The sequence below is a fragment of the Mastigoproctus giganteus genome, chromosome 5 (genome assembly GCF_048544385.1).
Source record: "Mastigoproctus giganteus isolate SK-2022 chromosome 5, ASM4854438v1, whole genome shotgun sequence".
NCBI classification, from domain to species: domain Eukaryota; kingdom Metazoa; phylum Arthropoda; class Arachnida; order Uropygi; family Thelyphonidae; genus Mastigoproctus; species Mastigoproctus giganteus.
Genome location: NC_143579.1, coordinates 151,762,259 through 151,787,795, shown reverse-complemented (window position 1 = coordinate 151,787,795; position 25,537 = coordinate 151,762,259). Strand labels below are relative to the sequence as shown.

The window sequence follows — 25,537 nt, the reverse complement described above, 5'->3', positions numbered from 1 at the left end:
CTCCGTAGTTGTCTTTACGAAAGCAAAAACCCTTCCCTTTACCCTTGATGGTAGTATTTACCAATACTTTCCATGAAGTATTGGTTGCCAGCTGCAGGAATACTATACTGCTCCTCCTTCAAAGCTGACTCTAGCTGCATAGTGCTTAAATGATGAATTGATCTTGCCCTTCTGAAATCACTAGTTTTAAGTTCAGGATCTGTTTGCCCTCCAGGAGCAGCAGTGTGTAGTACACGCTTCTTGATTAGACAGGGGTTCGAGCCCATGACCACCAAATACATAGGATGCGGAAAGGTCAGGGAATGACCACCGTATATCCCCGGAGCAATATGGCCTTAGTTGCTAATGCTCCTAAAACCAAATAACAACAACAACAACAACTGTTTGCCGTCCTGTTTCATTTTCTGCCAACCATGTTGATACAAGACATGCTTTTGGTGCATAGAGCAGTTACCATGATAGAAGCAGCAAGAGACTATGCCATTGCTGTCTTTTTGCATATGAAGAATGAGCTCCTGGGAATGATGTTTTTTGGAAATTTTTGCCATCTTATTGACTTTATTAAGTTGTCTTTAATGAATAGTTTAATAGTTTTAATCATTCATTAGCTTCATTTTAAATTAAACTAGATTTTGCATGTTACAGCTTAACACGGCGACGATGTGGTACACCAGTGGTACCTTACATATAATGTCTTGTAGCACAAGTGTACCACATTGTTTCCACTGTATGCAGAACCTTTGTATCAGTGATTTGGTGTATCATATCTCGTAACTTACACTGTAGTGCATCATAGAGGAATTCTATTAATTTTATTGTGTTAAATAGGTATCTTGATAGTTCGAATCACTTAGGTTGGCATTAGTTAGATAATTTTATTATCAATTATAATTAACTTATTACTTTACAAACGTAATGGTACTGTATAGCATAATACATGTAACGTAAACTTGATAGGCTAATATGTATTGTTGCTGCATAACTAGTGAATTAGAGTAGTGTTATTATTGCATTTAAGTATCAGTTTAGTGTAGTATTGTTATATTGAATTTAAACGGAAATCATGCCCCAGAACAGCAAAGCAACAGGCTCTAAGCAGTGGGAATGCTGTGGCTCAGAAGAGAACTGTAGGGGGGGTAGTTTTCCTACAAATCATGGCATGAAAAAAATGTGCAGTTTGGGCACTGTTTGAGTACCTTTCTGGAACAAGACATGATATAGCCAAGTTGTATGGCTTTGTGTATGCTCAGTGTAGAGCGTTTCAACATGACGGGGGCGCCTGCCCATTATGGAAGGTGTGCTCGTGACCATTTGAACAGACGTTTTGGGCATCGATGGATTGGCCGTGGTGGACCCATTGCCTGGCCCCCACACTCACCTGATTTATCGGGCCTTGATTTCTTTCTTTGGGGGGGGGGCCTCAAATCTATCGTGTATGAATCGCCTGTGGAGACGGAAATGGATCTCGTGGCGAGACTCATCTGCGCTGCTGCTACTGTCAAAGAAACTCCAGGTTGTTCGACCGTGTCTGCCAATCCATGCTGCGTCGGTGTCACGCATGCATCACGTCTCATGGTGGAACCTTCGAGCATCTGTTGTAACATCGTGAAATGCATCCATCTCGTACTCCATTGTTAATATTATGTCAAATAAATGTTTGCCACTAATTACTGTCTTGTGTCATTTCTGCTTCTTGTGCCTCTACTACTACTTTCCCGTGACATTACCAGTTATGGGTTCCTATGCAATTCACATTCCTTGATGCCTCCTCCCCATTTTAATAAAATGGGGAGGGGGCATCAAGCTCCCAGCTGCCAAACTCAATGCCAGAACTCACACTTGAGCATCAGGCAACATAGCAGCAACCTCCAGGGCAGAATTTCTGTTCCCACAGGAAGTAGCTATTGTTGGTGACTGTTGTCAGGAAACAAGAAATATATTGTGCAAAAAGGACAGGCAGAATAGGACCAGTGTATGTGTGCCAGGGACAAAAGTTGATGATGTTGTAGAGTAGATATCATCTTTTAAGGTTGCAAAAGGTGTTACACATTGGCACTAATGACATTAGAGTAGGAGTTCTGTGACCAAGTACTGGGCAACATTGAGAAAGGGTCATGAATTATGGTTAAATTTGAAAGTGTCTGCAATCCTGCCCAGACCCAATTGTGCCGGGAGATTGTACAAAGCTCATGTGGTGGAATTTTTCTCAGAATGGTCTATGCTTGTTAACAGGATAGACTGCTTCTACAGGGATCAGATACACTTAAATAGAAAGGGTGCAAGAATATTTACCAGTGCTATTGAGGCTGTAAATTGCATGAAAGAGATCCAGTTTCCAGGTTAGTGGTTATCAATGGGCACTGCTCTTCTTGGACAACTATTACAGTGACATCAGTGGTGGAATTTTTCTCAGAATGGTCTATGCTTCTACAGGGATCAGATACACTTAAATAGAAAGGGTGCAAGAATATTTACCAGTGCTATTGAGGCTGTAAATTGCATTAAACAGATCTAGTTGCCATGTTAGTGGTTATTAATGGGCACTGCTCTTCTTGGACAACTATTACAGTGACGTCAGTGGTGTTCAGTGCTGGGCCCATTGTTGTCACTGGTCAGGGTTTAGACCTAAATGAATGTAGATGAACTGATGAGATTACTTACAGAATTAAAATGCGTGGGGTGATTATAAATTATGAAGAAGGCAAAGAAATAAAACACCTAAGGCTGAAGGAAACTGATTATATTAAAAGAAGCAGCAAACTTGATATGAAAACCTTTGGTCATAATTATGGAAGCATCCTTGGATTCAGGGAAGATCCCTATGGCTGGGAGATGTGCAGATGTCTCCCTTTAATTTCCTAATTCATGAAGGGGATTAAAGGGAGAATTGAGTAACTATAGACTTGTAAGGTTGACTTCTGTTCCTGAGAAAATAATGTAGGATTAATTTGAAAGGAACACAGTTATACAGCAATCACAGCACGTATTCATTGAGGGAAGATTTCTGACCAATCTGTTTGGCACTACTATGTCAAAATAACAGAAAATAGAATGCAAAAAATAATTTTGTTATCATATTGACCACATCTGGTTAATATGGCTCACATCTAGTGAGTATGGGCTTGGCACACCCAGGATCCTGAGCTGGATATTATCATTCTTCTCTTTCTTGGCGATTCCTTTTGACTCTCTCTCTCTCTCTCTCTCTCTCTCTCTCTCTCTCTCTCTCTCTCTCTCTCAGGGTAACTCGGGAATTTTTTTGGCTGGTGCAGCATAAGCTTCAGGCTTCCTAATGGCTAATAATAATAATATACTTAAATTTGAGCAACACTTTTTGACACTATTCCATATGAAAGACCGCTATACAAATTGGAGCAATGTGGCACTAGGGGGAAAGTTATGCTGCAATGGGATGGTTGAGACAGAAGGCAGAATGGTTGCTAATGGACATTGTTTTTCTTTGATTAATGTTATTAATAGAGTTTCTCTGGGTTCGATGTTGGACTCTTTTATTTTTTGCAATATTTATTAGTGATATTGACTGATATAATGTGAAAATTTTCAGATGATTCCAAGGTTGGTAGGATATTATGCTGCAAAAAAATCTAGAAAAATTAACTAGTTGAGCTGAGAAGTGACATTGAGGTTTAACATTGAAAAATGCAAGGGGCCTACCTATGGGAAACAGTAATCCCAGAATAAATACCAGTTTGAGAGTACTGCACTCAAGATAGTGGAGAAAGATAAAGATTGGTGGAGTGGGATAATTGCAGTAAGACACAAAGTTTTCTGAACATATAAAGAGGTTGCTGGAACAGTTCATGGGGCTCTCTCCGATTTACAGGAATTTTGCTAGAAGGGGAAGTGATTATCCTGTTGTTTAAGGAAATGGTTAGGCCACATCTTGAGTATTGCATACAGGTCCGGAAATTGTTTTAGAAAAGGATGTGAATCTTTTAGAACCAGTGCAGAGTAGAGCAACAAGATTAGATAAGGACACAAAAAGGGTACTCTTAGCATAAGACCTCATGGCTTCATATTGGAGCATGTGGAAATGAGGCACCTGTTAGAAGGTCTGATTGAAGTGTTTAAGGCCTTAAATTGTTTTAGTAAATTAAATGTAGAAGGCATCATAACTTGCATGAATGACACTCATAAGGGAACATAATTGAAATTGGAAAAAGGATGATTGTATGGGAAAATTTGCTTTTAGCTGGAGTTTTGATTGTTGGAGCATACTTTTTTCTTTTTTTTTTTTTGGCTGATGCTATATAAGCTTTCTTTGCATCATTTTCATCTACTTTGCATCTACTGATACTAATACAGATGATGAGAAAGAGAAATTCATCAGGGAAAAGTTTAATATAACACCACCAGGGGATAGGGCAACACACATTCCACAAGTTGTTGCTTGAGATCTTGCTCCATGTCTTCCCCCATTTTCATCAACATGGTAGCAGTGAAGAATATTTTGGGCTGTGTCATATAACATATCTGGCCTGATGTTGCCTACATGCTACGTAATGCTGGCACTCCTTTATTGCAGAAGCCAGTGCTCAGAATCTGTATATAGATCAGCAGTATGTGGTGTTGTTCCATCATTGAAACCTAGGGTCTAAAGATTTTTGGGTTGTTGCAGTTCCACAAGGCTGTTTGGATGTTTTTATTCTAAAAGGTTAGACCGATCATGAATTTTGCAGTGGCACTTCATTAATTGTGTGGAGATTATCCACTTCCCATTTCTGCAGTTGTGTATCAACATCACCGTGCCAATAAAGATGCACCTTTAAAGTGTTACAAAACACTTCATGGATTGGGACATACCAAATCATGCTGTTATGCATGCATGCACCATTGGATCCTGCTGCATTTTCCTGGTATCATCTCCAATTGCGAGTGCAGTATTTTCAATTGGACGTGTAGAAACAATTTTCATGATGTTGAGAATCTTCAAGATTTTGTTAATTCATTAGCTGTTAGTGGACTTCCTAACTTATCTCGCTCAGAGTTGATGATGCACTATTATGCTGTAAAGCAATTGTACAAGCAATGCCCAGTATTTCATAGAAACAGTCACTCTCCAGTGCAGGCTCTACAAATTCTACTTTCCACATGTTCTTCATTTATATGAAGAACATGTGGTTTCTGTTCACTCATCAGTTTTGTTCCATGCTACACTGGTATGCAAAACTTAAGGACCAACACTATTTCTAAAGGTTACATCCACAAAATCTTTACTTAAGGTACTGTTTACTGATGAGAGTAGAATCAGTCTGAGCAGCGATTCTGGACGTCAGCTAATCTGGCAAGAGGTTGGCATATGGTATCACCCCGCAAACATCACTGAAAAGGATTGATATGGTGGTCGAGGTGTTCTCATCTGGGGAGGTGTTATCTTGGATGGACGTACACCACGTGCGCCTGTTTATGGATGATAATGCCATTGCACTGTAGCTGTTGATATGCTTTTGGAAATAAGTCGTATAGATTAGCCTGCCCGTTCCCCTGCCGATCTAAATCCCATCGACCACATATGGGACGCTCAGGGAAGACGCCTAGTGGCATGTCCACACCCACCAGAAAATGTTCACCAGCTGAAGATGGCACTGACAGAGGAATGAACGATGTTACTGCAAGAACTTATCAACAATATTGTTCTAAGTACAGACAGGCGGTGCAAAGCCTGTATCGACATTAGGGGTGGCTATATCTCCTGCTGAGGACCACCTCTTCGCTTTGTTCCACCTTTGGCAGTGATGCATCTGTATCATGGCAGCCAGTGCTATGTTGCCATTTTTGAATTTAGTGCCTCTGTACCATGTTGTTTCCTCCATCATTTCTGTACCTCATGAGGTTCCTTTGGTATGCTTTTCCCATATCCAGGCCACTTCTATGAGAAGCTACAGGTGTAAACGTGACTGGTCCTTAAATTTTGCACACTGGTGTATTCGATTTGGTCTCGGCTAAAATGCATACTCTGTAATGATAGTCCCATATTTTCCCTTGATGTCTTATTTGGAAACATTTCGGGTGACTTGTTCTTCCCCATCATCCATTTTCTGCAGATATGCGCTGCACACTGCAAACTGGAACCAGTTCAGAGGCACTCTAATAGAAGAAAAAGATACACAGCAGCTTCAATTCAAACAAACCAATTTCCTGATCAATTCCAAAAAACAGTCATAGCGATCATCACTAAAGCAGAAAATGCTGCCATAAAACGAAGAAAACCTGCCTCAGGTGCTGTACCATGGTGGAGTCCAGAGCTCCAGAGGCTCCGAAGAGAAGTCTAGGACAAATGAAAAGCATTCCAGAGAGCCAGACACTCCTGGCCTGCCTCTGAAGTGGATGTACAGCAGGAAATCTATAAGGAGGCCGGAAACCAGTACACCTCGCTCATATGCAGGGGTAAACAACTCTTGTGGGAAAATCTGGTCGCAACCACTGGCAACACTGACTCCTAATAAATTCCCCAGGGGAAAGGTAATTTCAACCACCATTACACCACAGGGAGATGTTACCAATTCTTGGGTGGCATCTGTCAATGAAATTTTGGACGCAACCTTCCACCCTCACGTAGACCCGCAGACACCCCAACAAATCAAGATGTGCACAGAGAACGATGACTACTAAATAGAAGACAGGGAACCGGATTTCACAATAGAGGAATTACAAGTGGCTTGCGCACCTTATTAAAAGTAAAAAATATCCGGGTCCGGACCTCTTGGAGCCCGAAATTATCAGGAAGGTGGTGGAAATAGTCCCGATAAGCTGCTGAACCTCTTTAATCTATTTCTCCAAACTGGGACCTATCTGAAGGAATGGAAAAAAACAAATATTAAACTCATAATTAAAATCCTGACAAAACCACCAGACCAGCCGACTTCCTACAGACCAATAGCCCTACTAACAGTCTGCAGTAAACTCTTGGAACAACTCCTGTTAACCAGAATACAGGCTCACTACCTACATGTAGACATGTATAGTAACTTATGTAAGGCGGCTCCCAAACGCTAGTTCAAACTCCACTGTGTTACACTGTGATGTTACAAAAACTCTGCAGAAAGGCCAGAAATGTGTGTAATGCTATGTTTGTGGCGTGTATGTGTTTGTTTAGTTGTTTCTGGCTGCTTTGCTGTCAGGAAACAACAAGCACCAGGGTGGTGCTTCCTGATACCCGTCTATGCCCCAAGGAGGCGGGTCACAACTGAGCGCGAACAGCAGCAAACCTCGAGTGTCACGTACTGAATGTCAAAATATGAGCAAATAAAATTTAATTTTACAGTAAATTAATAAAAATCAGAAAAATTAAAGATAAAAATAAGTAAATAAAATAAAATAAAAATAAAATTCATTAAAAATAAAGATAAAAATAAGTTAATAAAATGGAAAAAAAAAAAATAAATAATAATAAAATAAAAGAAAAGAAAATTACCTACGTGCAAACCTAATGTCGTCAAACCATACGGCTTTAGACCGGGAACATCGATCGACTGTGGATGCCCTGAAGAACCTCCTTGCACGTGCAGCTGCCACAGAAAACAAATACTTCCTGGCTATCTCTATAGACTTTGCTGGTGCGTTCGACACCCTTTGGTGGTCGAACGTCCTGGTCTGGCTCCGGCAGACTGGGATGCCAGGCAACCTCTATGGAGTAATCCAAAGCTACCTCTCCAGTAGACTCATCATGGCGAATGCTCCATATAAAATACTCACCAGAAAAATCAGCAGAGGCTGTCCACAAGGCTCCGTTTTAGGACCCACATTATGGAACATCATCTTGGATGAATTCCTAAATACCGATATTGGAGAGGCGTCTTCACAAATCTTTACAGACGACCTCATCCTGATGATAGAGACAAACAGCAGAATCCAGCTGGAAAGAAAGGCAAATCATGCCCTTAAAATCCTACAAGAGTGTAGGATTTTATCCACTTCCTTAGGATCTCTGCAACCAAAACAGACTCCATTCTTCTCAAGGGTGCCCTAGATTACAGGAGACCCCCACAGATTAAGATTGATGGTGTCACACTATGACTTTCCAAAGAACTTAGATAACTGGGAGTAATACTGGACCCCACTCTCTCCTTCCAGGCACACTTGAAATACATCTGTAAGAAGATACGGAGCTATACAGCCCTTGTTACCAGAGTCGCAAAAAGGGACTCGGGATTGAAAAAGAAGACCCTCAAGCTTTTTTATAAAGCCACCTTCCTGCCGATAGCTACCTATGCTTCCGGAGCATGGTTCTCCAAAGTTGCCATGCTACTCGCTGTAATCCGGCCTGCAGCACAGTTAGCACCCACGAGCTGCAGGTGCTAGCGGGAACCCTACCTTTAGACCTTGAAGTGGCTAAATGTGGAGTATTATATGAACTCTCCAAGGGAAGAGCCTGTACCTTTGCTGGCTTCGACGCAGATCCTACCACAAACCATTTGACTGAGAAAAAGACTTACAAATCACCTCATGCAGACCTGGTAAACCAGATGGGAGAATTCCCCAAGGGGAGAAGTCACAAAACAATTCTTCCCCAACGTTGGTAAACTCTGCCCAATGGCTACCCACATACTTTTAAAACTCTGGCATTCCCAGCAAACTGGTACACCCACAAAGAAAGCAACACGGAGATGGGGGGGGGAACCCCTGGTGCCGCATGACAACAATATACCTTAAACCTTACACATCCATTTTCTGCATGATCCAAATTTCATTCTTCTGACAAATAGTTCCAACTATACACTTGTCAGTATAGGTGAACTTAAATTATGCTCACCCTGTGCATCTGGTCACCAATGAAATTACAACTTCTGAATGGATTATTTGGATTATTTGTTACTGTTTTTGCTCATAACTATAAGGTATAATGCAAAAAATGACTTAAAAAGAAAATATATGTTATTATTTTAACATATTTATGATTAAAATATATGTTAATATACAGATATATCTCTTATCAGTGATATTGTTATTTTATGTTTTTTAATGTAAGTGCATGGCATACTCCATTGCCTTACTAGGAATAGTGTAATGTATTTTTACATAATTTATATAATATGATAATTATTTTGGTTGATCTTAGGATTATTGTGGATTTGCTGCGTATGGATGTGTCTCATATAGCCGTGCTGTCAGTGATACAAAACATGTGTGTACAAGCACAGATGGGAGTGCATCACAAGAAAAATCATAATCAGAATAAAGTAATTGGCTTTTATCAAACTAACAAAAAAAAGCCGCCCCTTGCTGCCAAGCCAAAGAAGACAAGCGTTGCTGAGAGCCATTGAGAAGAACAAATAAAATAAGTAAAGACTTTAATATTTGTTTACTATATATCAAAATTATTTATGTAATTGGAAAATCTGTGAAACATTAGTAAACCAGTATTCTGTTGTTTTTAATCTTGATTTTAAGAGATAGAAGATGAACCATATCAAATTGGATTAAAAGCAGTTTTTTTTATTTATTTATATATAAGAAGAAATACATGAAAGTCAATTTCTCAAATCACATAATAATTTTTATAAATTATATGTGCCTTTTATGTCATTTGCTCTGTGCTAAAGAAAATGTTTGTAACACTGATGTACGATTCTCCTTTGGGACACTAAATGAAAAGACATCCAGTTAAAAAAATAAATTTTTAATATTGAGTATGACTGTTAATAAAGCTTATAAGGGCTGTAATACCATCAGTAACCCTTGGAGGGGGGAGACAAAAGTTTTGTATCCTCCCCAAGCCCTGGAATCTTGACACAACAGGTTTGCCTGTAACATGACAAAGTTTTTTTGGGCAGTTGTTGATGAAAGTGGACAAAGTCCAAACCATGTAAAGCAAACCCACACCTTCATGTTACCACCATTAACTCATTGTTACAGTGCAATCTGAGTGCACTGTTCTTTATACACAGGCTACACCACCCATGTGCATCCATCTGACACCTGGATTGTGTAGCATGATTTATCACTCCACATCATATTTTGCGTAATTTGCTGCAATGTCTAATATTTCCATTTTCAGTACTACTAGAATTGCAGGTGAAATGCATTTCTTGTAGACAGCTTCGGCTTACAAGCTATGTGACCATGGTATTACAATTCTATGAAGTATTTTTATGACATATGTTAGCCCTACACTTATCCCATTTTTGACAAATGTCTCTCAGGTCAACTCATTAAGGATACCTTTAGATGCCCTCTCACTATCCAGTTCATTTGCTCTGGGAAGTCATTAACTCTTTCCTTTGTAAGCTTTCCAAATTTGTATAGGCTCATGGTAATGAGATTTCCACTGTGGTTCTGTGGAGTAGAATTTTTAATATTAATTTGTGCTTATTTTGGGCTAATTCCTAACATTAGAGTGAAATGAATTATTGCCAGACACCAAATCAAAGATTTTATAAAACTCATTAAAAACATTGTTAAAAATTTGTAAAAACAATTCATGATTATTATTATTGTTTTTATTATTATTATTTTTAATACAGTAATATCACCTGTACCTATTTACCATTTAATTTGCTTTCATCAGTTTCTGGACCAAAAATCCAGAAATAATTTGGCTTTCTTTTTTTTTTTTTCCTTTTTTTTTTTAAATCCAAATTAGGCAGCATCAAAGAACAGTGTGGTTTCCTTTGATTTTCAAAGCTAGTTTATGTTGCCATCTGTTAAAATTATGTCTTCATTAGTTCTTAACACAAATAAGAGATAAGAGCAAATAGTGGAAATTTTCAAAACAGTTTGTATGTTTAACGTGCTTTATTTGAATCATATGTGAAACAACATGGGGAAAATGTAGATTTACCTATGTTCTTCCTAGAGCCCATACGTGCACAGTGTACTCCTGAACAGTGCCGGAACTAGTCAATCTTTCAGTAGCATAGCTAGAGTCGTTGATGCCCCGGGGACAACATGTCTTCCTGGCGCCCCTGATTGTGATAGATAATTCCTTCAGTTTGTGCCCCTGAAGCTTGGCGCCCAGGGGAAATCCCCCCCTCTCCACCCCATTGCTACATCTCTGCAATCTTTATGAATTTGTAAAAATTGCTCTTGCAACAGTCTATGATTTGCATATCTCTCTATACATTAAAAAAGTTTTCCTTCTAGTGATATTTATTCGAACCAATGGGAGAAGAGGGTGAGGCAACTATGTCACTACAGATGCAATTAATTATTGACAACTGCCTCCATAACATTCACCACCTTGTGCACGTGCATCATTTGATGTTCCATTGTAATGTTTTTTGTACATAATGAATATTGTATTTTATAAATATTTTAAATATTTGTATAGTTTGTAAATATTTCAGTTAAATATTTTTATCCTTCTCTTTCAGTTGCAACAATATTCCTCATGCCAGGGCCGTTTTAAGAGCTCTTGAGCCCCTTGGTGAATTTCCAAATGTGGCCCCTATTCAGTTTAAATTTTGTTTTAATTTTTTTCTGGGTCTCTTTTAGTCACATTCCTAACATTATAATATATATAATTATATATATATTATTAATTTATAATTATAAGCAAGAAGTAAATTTTGTTAATTATTTTTCTAAATATTAACATTTTTGGCACTTTAAACTATTTAAAGAAAGCTAAAAACATTATTTGTTTTTGGCTTTCTTTAACTCATTGTGTTCCGTATGTGCAGTGCTTTCGACCACAAACATATGGGACAGAGGGCCTTTTAAAAAATTATTTAAGATCAACAAGTGAGGCTCCCAGTAGGCCGAGGCCCCTGGCATCCGCCAGGTCTGTCCATGCATTAAAACGGCCCAGCCGCATGCATTATGGGAAACCCGAAGCAAAAAACCTTTTCCTAAGTGACTGATGTAAATGCAAGTAAATAATTACATAGTAATATTTATTCGATCTTGAGAATGCCTTGCACTACAAATGCACAGGTAAATAATTACATAGGCCATTTCCTGATTAGATGTTGATCATAGTGACATTTGATTTTTGCCTGGCGGCACCATGAGTCTCCCCCAGCTCTGCGATTTTACTTAATTGGGGCAGCCGTTTATTTGGGGCTAATCTTAAAAAACAGAACCCAATCGAGAAAATAGCTAGGGTTTACTTTGGTTAATTGGGACAACATGCTGTTTAATCGGGGCAGGAGAGTGCAGCACCGGAGATTACCCTATGATTGTCTCTGACCATTCAGTCGGATTTCTAGGGGTCACAACCATAAAACAATGAAAACAATTAGCAGTCACCTGTTTATTGGGCTTTTCGTTTAGTGCAATCTATCATAAATGGATAGTAAACTTGATCTTATTGAATTTGCTATAATACTGACAGCTGTAATTCTATGGGTTATTATGGTTAAATCTATTTACACTTCCATGAAATCTTCAATCATATAAAAAAATTAATTTTCAGAATCTTCTCTTCATTCCTATTTTTAAAGCTTCGTAACTTGTTCTTCTGGTCTCACTTGCGCGTATCATGTTTCTTGCAATTTGTGTGTGCTTTGTTCTTGATTGCTTATCTTTTTATTTTAAATTTTAACCCCCACCCACAAAAGTCAGTGAACAGAAATGTCAACTAGTTAGTATGTACATATTACAGTATGTATATTCTTCCAATTTTCACGTATCATTTAATTTTTAATTGGTAAGGTAATAAAGGATAAATTTGTGCTTAATATATCTTTACTTTTATAGCCTGTAGATAATATTCCTCCTATTTTTGCTAATTAGAATCGCTGTTTAATAAAATTAAAATTCAATTCACAAACGTGATCACAGTGACCGGTGCTTACTACACATCATATAGCGAATGGTACTTTACTATGGTGAGTCCATCGTATTGTGATTTGATTGTACAATGAACCAATTGTAAAGCGAGGGGGTCCATTGTATTTTTACCTTTTTTTTTTTTTACATGAAACTTCGGATAATTGGGGCAGCCGCTTAATCGGGCCAAAATGTGCTTGTCCCGCTGTGTCCCAAATAACCAAAATCGACTGTATTAGTGTGGGTTGTGTTGTTCTTCTGGCCACTTAGCCTGGGGCCTCTGAAGAGCCAAGTTTCATCCCAAGTTTCCGTCACCAGCCCAGGGCACGTTAGGAGAGAAGAAAGCTCTGGCAGGATGAACCCTGGGGTAGCCTAGGCATCCAAGGAGAGCCCCAAAAAAAAAATTTTTTTTATTGGAAAGGAGATAATGGGGAGATAGGAAGAGGGTGGTATAAGAGGGGAGGCAATAGTTGAGGCACATGCCTGATTTGAAGGGCAAGACAGTAAGGGGACCTCTGGTACAGGATATCCATCCTGTTCCAGAGGATGGGGTTGAAAGCGGGTGGTGGAGTGAGCCACCAGGTGAAAGGGGGTAGAGGCCACCTTGGGTGAGAGAAGGAGATTGAGGAAAGGGGATTCAACCACTCCAGGTGGTAGGAATAAAAGAATATAGGGAAAGAGGTCCCTATGATGTAGCGTGCTTTTTTCATCTCTGTCTCACACTAGCCTGGGGGTTACTCAAATGGCCAGTGTCAGCATCCCACACCATGCCAACTAGGAAAAGCTACAGCATGGTGTCAGCTTGGATAACCATGAGGTCCCTGAGGGCCTGCATAACCATCAGTCTGTCCGGTCAAGAGACTAAGATAGAACATGTAATTATTAATAAATCTCATTCACTCAACATTTACACTATTTTTTTTATAGTTTTTTTAACACACGTTCCATTTTTTATATATTAGATTAGATATCGATCAGTGTATTTTGACAGGTGTGTCTTTTACATAGAAAAGATTTGACTTACTCCGTCATAACTCTACATATTATGTAGAAAGGCATGCATGGGGGTTGGCGAGCAGAGTTCCCTAGTATTTATTAATAAAATAATTTAAATAATACAATGAATATAACAAAACAAAAATATCAAAGAAAAAGAAACTTGCAACTATTTGTTTATATCTACAGTGAATTTAATTTTATATAAACTACAAAGAAATTAAAAAAACAGATAGTTTATGTTTATATATCTCTGTCAGCACTGGAGGACAAACCAGAAAGCTCAGAGGTGAGACATCACAAAACGGGCCATACTTTATAGAAGTATTGGAGTTTCTCTGTTACTTTCAAAATTTGTAAAACACTGTTCCTTCCTGATATTTTTTTCCATAAGTGATTATAAATCCCTTTTTTTTTTCACTCTCACAAAATCACAAAAAATTCTGGAATCATAAGTTGCACATACAAAGATAATGCAGTATTTCTTTTAATAAAATTTTTATTTTAAACAACGAACACAAGTTGACCAAAAGCTATTATCCGTATCGGGAATACGCCTTAATCTTTTGACTGGCTATAGATGGCATTTGACTAGCATGACTTCTTGGTATGTGGGATAGACATTGTGGAAAGGTAATCCCTTTAACCCTTAATTAGCACTTTCTAATTACTTAAATTGCCTAAAGGCGAGAGGTAGAAAACAAAGCATACAAAGTTATGTCACTCATAATCCATTCATTACATGGAAATTTTCTTCATTCTACAGAAACTTTTAAATGTAATTACCAAAAGGAATTCAAAAAATTTCCTATAAAGAAGTTCGTTAAACACAGGTACGACTGTAATTAAATCAAAAATGAAGAAATTTTAAAATATATAACTGGTCAGATTCGCCTTTAAAATGCTGCACCTGTTCCGGTTCTGCTCCTAAAAAGGTTAGCATTATGTACCTGGCTTGGGCTGAATGGTTACCATTACCTTCAGTTTCCCATTGGCTTGCGATGTTTCTCACAGTTAATTTTGGATAGCCTAATTCTTTCTGCTATCTGATGACTGGACATGCTTACTTTGTGGCAATCTACAATCATATGTCTTGTAAAGAAATCTAGGTCATTTTTTTGTGTCTACTGCCACTACCGTAATGCGATCTCTGAAATGAACATAATTGCCAGGGGAGAGGTGTCACAATGAATGTTGGAGAATAGTGTGTAATAATTTCTATTCACTTAAATATAAGTTTATATTTTCTAGTCATACATAAAAAAAATGCATCAAGAACTTAGGTAAATCAGCATCTTAACAGTAATGGTAATTAACTCAGCAGAGAAAAGTCTCAGTATTTGTATTTCCTGTCACTTTTTTTTTTTATACTGTTGAATTTTAGTCACTCATTCTGCATTGTGTAACATGTCATAACCTACACTCTAGAAAGCAGTCTAAGCAGTCTCTCTAAGGCAGACTTTCTCCCCGCTGTGTGCCTTGACCTGCCTTGCTACAGTGCAGAAGTCTGGTACCATAAGACCATCATAGAGAGAAACAAATGGAAAGTAGACCACATTAAAAACACATGCTGCTGGCCCTACAAGTCCTAATTGGAGCCTTTCCAAACCCACTAGAAGTTATTGTTTGGGGATTAAGTTACTGCAATAGGAAATCAATACCTCCACAGATCTTTAGCATTAGCATTAGTTGAGGCATATGATGCAAGAAAGCAAGCTTATACTGCATCAGCTAAAAAAAAAAACAAAAAAAAAAAAAACTCTTCCCATTTCACCCATCTGGTCACTCCAAATATTTGTCTAGTTCAGCCTTAAATTTATTTATTTAAGTTATCAACTTCCACAATAACAGATGGAAGTCTGTTCCAGCAATCACCTACCCGCTGGCTAAAGGCAAACTTCCGCACATCTATTCTACAACTCTTTCCTCAATTTGAATCTATGCCCCTCAATTTGAATTGCCCCACAACTCTTTCCTCAATTTGAATCTTAATCTGAGCAAGCGGAAGTATCCCATCACCATTGAGCTTCCTCAAACTATTCAAGGCCTTATACACCTCAATCAGATTACCTCCCAGGTGCCTAGTCTCCAGATGCTCCAACTTGCAGAACTTAAGCCTTTCTTCATAAGCATATCCCTTTTTGTTCCTCTCACCAACCTTGTTGCCCTTCTCTGTACTCATTCTAGCAACTCTACATTCTTCCTAAAATGAGGCCTCCAGACCTGTATACAGTACTGAAGGTATGGCCTGACCATTGCCTTATACAAAGGGATAATCACCTCCTTGCCTTATACAAAGGGATAATCACCTCCTTGCCTTATACAAAGGGATAATCACCTCCTTGCCTTATACAAAGGGATAATCACTTCCTTGCCTTATACAAAGGGATAATCACCTACTTGCCTTATATAAAGGGATAATCACCTCCTTGTATCTGCTAACAAAATTCCTATATATCATTGACAAAACTCCATGACCTGCTTTGGCAGCACGTTTGCATTGCTCAGAGAACTTCATATCTGACTGCACAATTACCCCCAGGTCTTTTTCATTCTCCACCTCCCTGAATGTAGTACCACACAGTTGGTACGTTTCTCTCTTGGGTTACTGCTACCCATATGGAGTATTTGCATTTGTCAGTTGCCACTTATCAGCCCATCTGCCTAACTTTTCTAAATCCTTTTGCAGTAGCATACTCTCTTTACTGTCATTAACAACCCTGCCAACCTTTGTATCATCTTCAAACTTGGACATTAATCCTGATATACCTTCATCAATATAAAAGATAAATACAAAAAACAGTAATGGGCCCAGCACCGAACCCTTGGGGGACTCTGCTAATAAATTTAGTCCACGTAGGTAGTATTTATTTATTACCACTCTCTGCCATCTCCCACTCAACCATCCCTTTATCTATTGCAGTAACTTGCCCTTAATGCCATACTGCTCCAATTAGTATGGCAGTCTTCCATGTGCAACAGCATCAAAAGCTTTCCTGAAATCCAAGTATATGATATCAAAATAATTTTGATATCATATACTTCATATTGCAGTATCATATTGCAGTAACTTGCCCTTAATGCCATACTGCTCCAATTAGTATGGCAGTCTTCCATGTGCAACAGCATCAAAAGCTTTCCTGAAATCCAAGTATATGATATCAAAATAATTTTTTGCTTCTAGTACCTATGTGACCACATCATAGTATCCAATCAAATTGGTCAGACAAGACTTCCCCTTAACAGGTTAGGCTGCCTCTGCCTGCCTAACCTCCTTTGGGACTTGATTACAGACTAGCTTATATATGCCATAGGCTTCTGTATCACCTGATAATTTATATGCATTCCATGCATTTTTCTTCTCTGCCACGAGCCTCATTAATTCATCTGACATCCATTTAGGCCTGAATCTTGAACAATATTTCTTAGTTGAAAAGCTAATATGATATAAAGTTTCATATAAAGTTTATATGAAAAGCCTAGTAGCCTTCAAGATTAAGTCCCTGAAGGCTTCCCATTTAGAATTCACTGTTGGTAACATCATCAGTTTATCCCACTGTATAGAATTTAAAAACTGTCTGAGACCACTCTAGAGACCTTTATGAAAACAAAAACCCTTCCCTTTACCCTTGATGGTAGTTTACATCTTTGAGTAAATCCCACATCAGTACACTGTGATCACTGTCATCTAGTGGTTCCTTTATTTGAAAATTCTTAATGCATGAAAAATCACTGCTGATAATCAGATCAAGGGTATTACTCCCTCTGTTTGCCCCTCGAACATGTTGCTGTAGGAAAACAATCTTCCAACTTTGGGCAGGAATTGATTGTTTGGGGGGGGGGGGAGGTGGCTTTTACCAAGAAAGGCTGCAGTTGCAGTGTCTGGAGACTGATTGAGGTGTCTCAGGCTTTCAATGAATTGAATCAAGTGTAAGAAAGCTTAGTGCTGATGACATTCTTCCTCTTGATTAGACTACACATGTAAACTTTACCAGAATGTCTGCAGCTTAAGGAATAAACTTGAAACCATTGACAAAATTTTGTTATCTAAAGAATTTGATATGCTGTGCTTCACTGAGATCTGGCTGGAACCCACCGAGGATTACATTGCAGCTACAATGCTCCCTCCCCCCCCTAGTGACTATGGTGCCGTCCTCACATCCAGGAATAAAAGAAGGAGGAGCACGTTACTGTTCTACAATCAAGCCATCCTCACCCTTGAGAATAGCATCTCCAGCAACTCAGATGATTACAAAGCGCTCTATGCCCTGCTTAAATTGAGCTCCATTTCCATTAAAGTCATTGTCTTCTACATACCACCCAATTCTACAAAGCAAACAGTGAAAGAGGTAACCAACTGGAGACTTCAGTCTCCCTTCATGTCTGGATCATATGAAAAGATTGCTCCTATCACAGCTAAGCATAGCGAGTCTATTGCCAATGAGGGCCCCACAAGGGGTACAAACCAACTTGACCTGATCTTCACATCAATACCCTGTACACTTGAGAATCCTCAAGATGGTTACTTAAACTCAAACCATGACCCAAACCTAATACAACTGTAACAACCAATCCCAAGTTTCAATGCAAAACAACAGGTGATACAGAGAACAAGATACAGTCCAAAATATCTGGATGTTTCCAAATGCATTACAGCAGCAACATCTCTCATCCCATGGTATGTCCTTGAGTCCTGTGATACCGTACTAGTAGCCAACCTGTTAACTAAATGGATTTTCATGGTAGCTCAATATGCTGCCTCAAAATGTCATAATCACTCCCCACTCTAGAGCATGGTCGACCCCACATCTAAACTCCAGCTTTTAATTAAAACAGCAACTCCATAAGCAATGGAAACAATCTGGCGAAATTAATAATAGGATAGCTCTTTGAAGAGCATGAGCCATTTTCAACTGCCAAAAATCCCAGTCCATCACGAGCTATTTTGAATGGCTGCTAACAGCTGGAAAAACACCATACACAGAAGAAACCACTAGTTTCCCAGAGCAACTTGACCCCTAGAGATGGACTGACTTCATTTCGTGATCACAGCATACTACAATAATTTCAACTACATATTCAATCATAGTAGCCAAAACTAGCTGACATCCATCGCTATAACTAACCACCAAATCCTACCAGCCTTGAATTCAACCCCAACCTCTACAGCTGTGGGTTCATGCTCAGATGCCTGAGTTCATATATCATCCAGCCCCTTGTTAGCATCTTCAGTGCAACACTAACCAAATGTTCCTTTCCCCATCAATGGAATGTCTATTTAGTAAGGCTGCACCCAAAAATAAGAATGCCATCATTAGAGAAACTCTTCAGACTTATCTCCAATTCCTGATACCTCCTGAAACTACTAGAAAGGATCCTCCTGCCTACTCTAACAGCTCACATACTTCCTTGCAGATGCTCCACCACAAATTCATTCATCACTATGAAATAGCTCTACCATTACCAATTTCCTTCTCATCACTACCCACAGCATCCTTACAGCTTTTGAGAGAAAAGAAGAACTCTTCATAACCTACCTCAACAACGAAGCAGCATTTGATGCTGTTCAAATACCTGCCCTCCTACAAATACTTGAAGACCACTACTCCATAGCATAGGTGGGGATGCATCGCATTTCCTCTCATCACTCCTTCAGAACCATACAATCATACTCCATAATTCTGACAAAATCTATACTAAGGAGTACCACAAAGGGGGGAGTCCTCTGCAGCCTCCTCTTTACTGCCATTATCACCCCTTTTATAATACAGAGACCAGATATATTTTCTCATGCCGACGATTTAAAAGTAGTGACCACTATCCAAACAAGTTCACACCACAATATGATCACACAGGAAATTAACAGTGTGCTCCTCACTCTAGTAGATACCTCAAACAATTTGGCCTTAATATTAACCCAGCGAAATCTGAGTGCATGCTCTACAACCTTGAAGAAAGAGCCCACAACCATCTCACCAAAGATTAGTGGAGTGTCCATACTTCCTGTTTCATATCCAGTTGACATGGGTGGACAGTGCAATGTTGAGTCAGTTTGGTGTGACGTAAACACTGGGAAAGGGAAAATGAGAGTAAGAGAGTATTATAGGCCTAATAACTTTGATGAGTACAACAAACAACTATACAGAGAAATAAGAGTGGGACAGTAAATCAGAATGTCTTGTGATAGGGGATTTTAACTTTCCAGATATTTACTGGAACTTGTGGGTTGGTCACTTGCACGCTAGCAAGACTTTTGGATTTATTGGAGGATTGCTTTCCACAGCAACATGTTCGAGGGGCAACCAGAGTGAGTAATACTCTTGATCTGATTATCAGCAGCGATGATTCTTGCATTAGAAATTTGCTGATAAAGGAACCACTAGGTGACAGTGATCACGGTCTACTGATGTGGGATTTACTTAAAGATGTAACTACCATCAAGGGTAAAGGGAAGGGTTTTTGTTTTCGTAAAGGTGACTGTTGTGGTCTCAGATAGTTTTTAAATTCAATACAGTGGAATCAACTGATGATGTTAAAAACAGTGAATTATAAATGGGAAGACTTCAAGGAATGAAACTTGTAAGCTACTAGGCTTTTCATACCAACTAAGATTAGATTTAGACCTAAATGTATGTCAGATGAACTAATGAGGCTCGTGGAGAAAAGAAAAATGCATGGGATGGTTATAAAATATCAGGTGACACAGAAGCGTATGGCAGATATAAGCTAGTCTGCAATCAAGTCACAAAGGAGGTTAGGCAAGCAAAGGCTGATTACGAGAAATTCTTGGCAAAGGATGCAAAGAAAAACAACAAAGACTTCTTTACTTATGTAAACTTTAGTAGGAAGGAGAAGAATCATATTGGTCAACTTAATGGTGATGGTTTGACTGTTGATGATCCTGCTCAGATAGCTGACAAACTGAATGAGTATTTTGCATCTACATTCACACATGAGGAATTATGTAAGGAAGGGGAGGACATAAGTTTACTTAACTCAAACAGAGAGCTAAATGATTTTGTAATAATGAAGAGCAAAGTGGAGGAGAAATAGTTGAAGTTAAAGTTGTTGTTGTTGTTATTTGGTTTTTAGGAGCATTAGCAACTAAGGCCATATTGCTCCGGGGATATGCGGTGGCCATTTCCTGACCTTTCCGCATCCTCCGTATTTGGTGGTGACGGTTGAAGTTAAAGATAAATAAAGACACCTGGGTCAGTTGGACTCTATCCAGTTATAACGAAGGAGGCAGCAAGGGAAGTAAGCAATCCCTTAGCCATAATTATGAGAGCATCCTTAGAGTCAGGTGAGGTCCCCATGGACTGGAGATGTGCAAATGTAACCCCAATTCAAAGGGGATTCAAACGGTGACACAAATAATTATAGACGTATTAGTTTAACATCTGTTAGAGGGAAAATAATGGTTTTAGAAGTGATGCAGGGTCACCTAGCGAAGAGTGCAGTAAAAGTTCAGACACAGCATGAATTTGTTAAGGGGAAGTCTTATCTGACCAATTTAATTGGATACTACGATGTGGTCACAAAGGAACCGGATACACAAAAAATAATTTTGATATCATATACAGTACTTGGATTTCAGGAAAGCTTTTGATACTGTTGCACATGGAAGACTGCTGTACCAATTGGAGTGGTATGGCATGATGGGCAAGTTTCTGCGATGGATAAAGGGATAGTTGAGTGGCAGATGGCAGAGAGTGATAATAAATGGACACTGTTCTACGTGGTCTAATGTTATTAGTGGAGTCTGCCAGGATTTAGTGCTGGAATATTGTCTTTTTGTATTTATCAATGATATCAGTGAAGGTATATCAGGTTTAATGTCCAAGTTTACAGATGATACAAAGGTTGGCAGGGTTGTTAATGATAGTAAAGACAGTATGCTACTGCAACAGGATCTAGAAAAGTTAGGCAGATGGGCTGAGAAGTGGCAACTGAAGTTTGACAAAGGCAAAGTACTGCATATGGGTAGCAGTACTTTGCTTTTGCCCTAGAGAAACGTATCAACTGTGTGGTACTACACACATGGAGGTAGAGAATGAAAATGACATGGGGGCAATTGTTCAAGCAGATATGAAGTTCTCTGAGCAGTGCAAACGTGCTGCCAAAGCAGGTCATGTAGTTTTGTCAATGATATATAGGAATATTGCTTGCAGAGGCAAGGAGGTGATTATACCTTTGTATAAGGCAATGGTTAAGCCACACCTTGAGTACTGCGTACAGCTCTGAAGGCCTCATTTTAGGAAGGATATAGAGTTGCTAGAGCGAGTACAGAGAAGGGCAACAAGATTGGTGAAAGGAATAAAGGGATTCTCTTACCAAGAGAGGCTTAAATTCTGCATGTTGTAGCCTCTGTAGAATAAGCACCTGCGAGGTGATCTGATTCCGGTGTGCAAGCCTTTAATGGTTTGGGCGTTTGATGCTTATGGGATACTTCCTCTTGCACAGATTAAGAACCTGGGGGGTCATAGATTCAAATTGAGGAAAGACAGTTCTGGAATAGATGTGCAGAAGTTTGCCTTTGGCTAGTGGTTAGTTGATTGCTGGAACAGACTTCCATCTTTTGTTGTGGAAGTTGATAGTTTAAATAACTTTAAGGCTGACAAACTAGACAAACATTTGGAGTGAACAGATGGATGAAATGGGAAGGTATTTTTTTTTTTTTTTTTTTTTCTGGCTGATGCTCTATAAACTTGCTTTTTTGTATCATATGCCTCAACTAATGCTGATATCAATTTCAATAATGAAATGGAATGCAAAGCAACACTTGCATGTTGTCTCAGACAAGGTCAATGCAACAAATCGTGTCAGGACCATCATATACGCCCATGCTAATTTATGCTGTAATGCATTTGGAAACATCCAGATATTTTGGACTGTATCTTGTTCTCCTTATCACCTGATGTTTTGCTTTAAAACTTGGGAGTGGTGGTTCCAGTTGTATTAGGTTTGGGTCATGGTCTGAGTTTAAGTAACCATCTTGAGGATTCTCAAGTGTACAGGGTATTGATGTGAGGACCAGGTCAAGTTGGTTTCTACCCCTTGTGGGGCCCTCATTAGCAATAGGCCTGCTATACTTAGCTGTGATAGGAGCAATCTTTTCATATGATCCAGACATGGAGGGAGACTGAAGTCTCCACAGACAATTTTCATTCGTGAGGTGGTGAAGGATCCAGTTGGTTATCTCTTCCATTGTTTGCTTTATAGGATTGGGTGGTATGTAGATGACAATGACTTCAATGGAAATGGACCTCAATTTAAGTAGTGCATAGAGCGCTTTGTAATCATCTGAGTTGCTGGAGATTCTATTCTCAAGGGTGAGGATGGCTTGAGTAACATTTCCCCCTCACCTTATTTGATTCCTGGATTTTTTTTTTTTTTTTTTTTGGTAGTTGTTGGCGCATCGGCTTCTGTGGCCATAATGCACCTTCCCAAGGTTTTTGGAGTGCTTTGATCCAAGCCAGTAAGCCGGACAAACAATGGTTACAACACATCACACTGCACAGACATGGCTCACACACTTTCAAATCTCTGGCTTGACAGTGTACTGTCCTCGATACAGCGAACACACGCGGAGATGGGAGAAATCCCAGGTGCCGTCTGACACGAACATACCTTGTCAGTTCTGCATTAGCATTACTATTATTCTGGTAGAACGGTTTTACTAAAAGAGTGCATCTTTTTTTTGTAAGAGCCATAATTGTTATTGACGGTGGCGCTGGCCTTTCTGCTTTTATCTAACAGATGTCATTTGTGTAAGCAGTGTGTCATGAAGTAAATGACAACTTTTACATATGTGCAGTGCCATTTTTCCCCCGGTGGCAGAAATTTTAACTAATTTTTTTTTCTTCTACATACCGCTTCCCCCTCACCCTAAATGACATACCCACCAATTTTCACAGCACTAACTCTAACCGTTTTGATACTAGGGTCTCCTGAATAGGGAAACTTATTTTATAGCCACCCGGTAAATAGTTCAATTAAAAATTATATTTTAATATGGTTCAAACATATTAATGTAAATATTAAAATTAATTTAAACATTAATCTTAACTTTTACTTGTTTGTGAAAGAAGGGTGAGATGCACTTTACTTATCCATTTGGCTGGATGAGTGAGATAAGGCCCACCATTCAGTTTAAATTAAAATATATATGATTTAACTGATCAAGTTTCTTAAAAACAACTTTGTGTATTTCAGATATATGAAATTTTCTTGTCAGTTGCCCACCATTCCATCGTAATCCAGAATTACTTTCTGTGGAAGGAGTGTCAAAAGTTAACTGAGGCGGACTATATTTTTTTTAATTTGGTTAGGTTAGAAACATAATCAAAAGTATGTTGTTTTAAGGTATTATGATAATTTGGGGTTTTAAAAACCGAAATATACCTCCTTTCTTTTCTATTTTCTTTAGACATGATAATGAAGCTCAGAGTTTCCAAAATGTCATTTAATTTATAGGAAAATTATCTGGCTATTTGGAAATTATTTTATATTAATTATGCTACACTTAGAACCAATAAACTGTAATTTTGTGTTCTGTTTATTGATTGTTGTTAGGTGTTCTATTATTTTCTCTCTCTCTTCTTGGTATATTATATTTAGCCTACTTAGCATGCCATATTTAGCATATCAATATAATCTATTTTATTTAATGCTATTATTGTATTCTCTTAGCCTGGTTTAAATTTTGCAATGTTGCTATCTGATTTCAGATTGACGTCCCCTTACCCTTAGTGTTAGTTTTCCTGGATATCCTGATCATTGAAATTAATTGTACATGTGTGTGACCAAGGAACTTGCAGAAGTTTCAGGAAAGTGATTCTGATATTGAGGTAATTATCATTGTGTAATAAATATAATAATTAGTAGTTAACTACTAATTATCCTTTTTTTATTACTCTTCACATTTTAATGCTTTGCAAAATGGCCACTGCACATGATGTGAAAGGTGAAGAACAATGTGGTTCCCACAATATCTGGAAACAACATCAGCCTTTAATGAGAAAAATTGTTGTAGGAACAGAATGGAGGAATGGAAGTTTAAGTAGAAGCACAAAAGTAAAGTGAACTAACAAACATCATTAGACCACAATATACTGCTTATCTTAGGAATACAAATTTCACTCATCATTGTGATATAATAGTTTGTTGAAATGATGAATTGTTTCATTTTGAAATTTAATAGTTCAATCATCATAAAACTGTCAAAACTGAATATGAAGAAATTTGGTCACTTTATCTTCTAGATTCTTCCAGTGTTTGTAAGAAAATCCAATTATATTTTAATACAAATTGAAAGGTACTCGTAGTAAAAGGGTGGATTGAAAAGTAATGCCTTTACTGCATGACTTTTGAAAGAATAAAGTAAATGAAAAAGAAAAAAATTGTAGATTAAACAAAAAAGTTATCTATAATCCATCTCTTCACCCATCTTTAACTCCTTCATTGGAGTCAAATCTATTGCATTAAAGATGACCTTTGAGAACACAAAAACTCCCCACACACACACACACACACACACACACACACACACACACACACACACACACACACACACACACACACACATTTGGCCTCAAACTATAGGCAGAGGGTACTAAATAACTTCAAAAATTTCACATTTGATCAGTGAAATTGTTGCCAGTGTTGCTGGCTACATTGAAGGTGTCGATGTGCCCTATTGATCATTTAACATAATGAATCACATATATTAACTTGTTACTCTTTCTTACTAGAAAACAAATGGCATTCATATTAACATATTGTTGTCCTCTTCCCTGAAATAAACACC

General features: G+C 38.5%; 1 protein-coding gene across 1 annotated transcript in view; it reads left to right on the top strand.

Annotated features, from left to right (window-relative positions):
• The window catches only part of LOC150085769 (uncharacterized), a 146,645-nt gene that overhangs the window by 87,583 nt on the left and 33,525 nt on the right, over positions 1 to 25,537 (top strand). Inside the window, exons 3-4 of the mRNA XM_090373473.1 lie at positions 9,080 to 9,302; positions 24,459 to 24,578. Of these exons, the coding sequence (XP_090229599.1) occupies positions 9,080 to 9,284 (205 nt within the window). The 3' untranslated portion in view covers positions 9,285 to 9,302; positions 24,459 to 24,578. The remainder of the gene's footprint in view (positions 1 to 9,079; positions 9,303 to 24,458; positions 24,579 to 25,537) is intronic.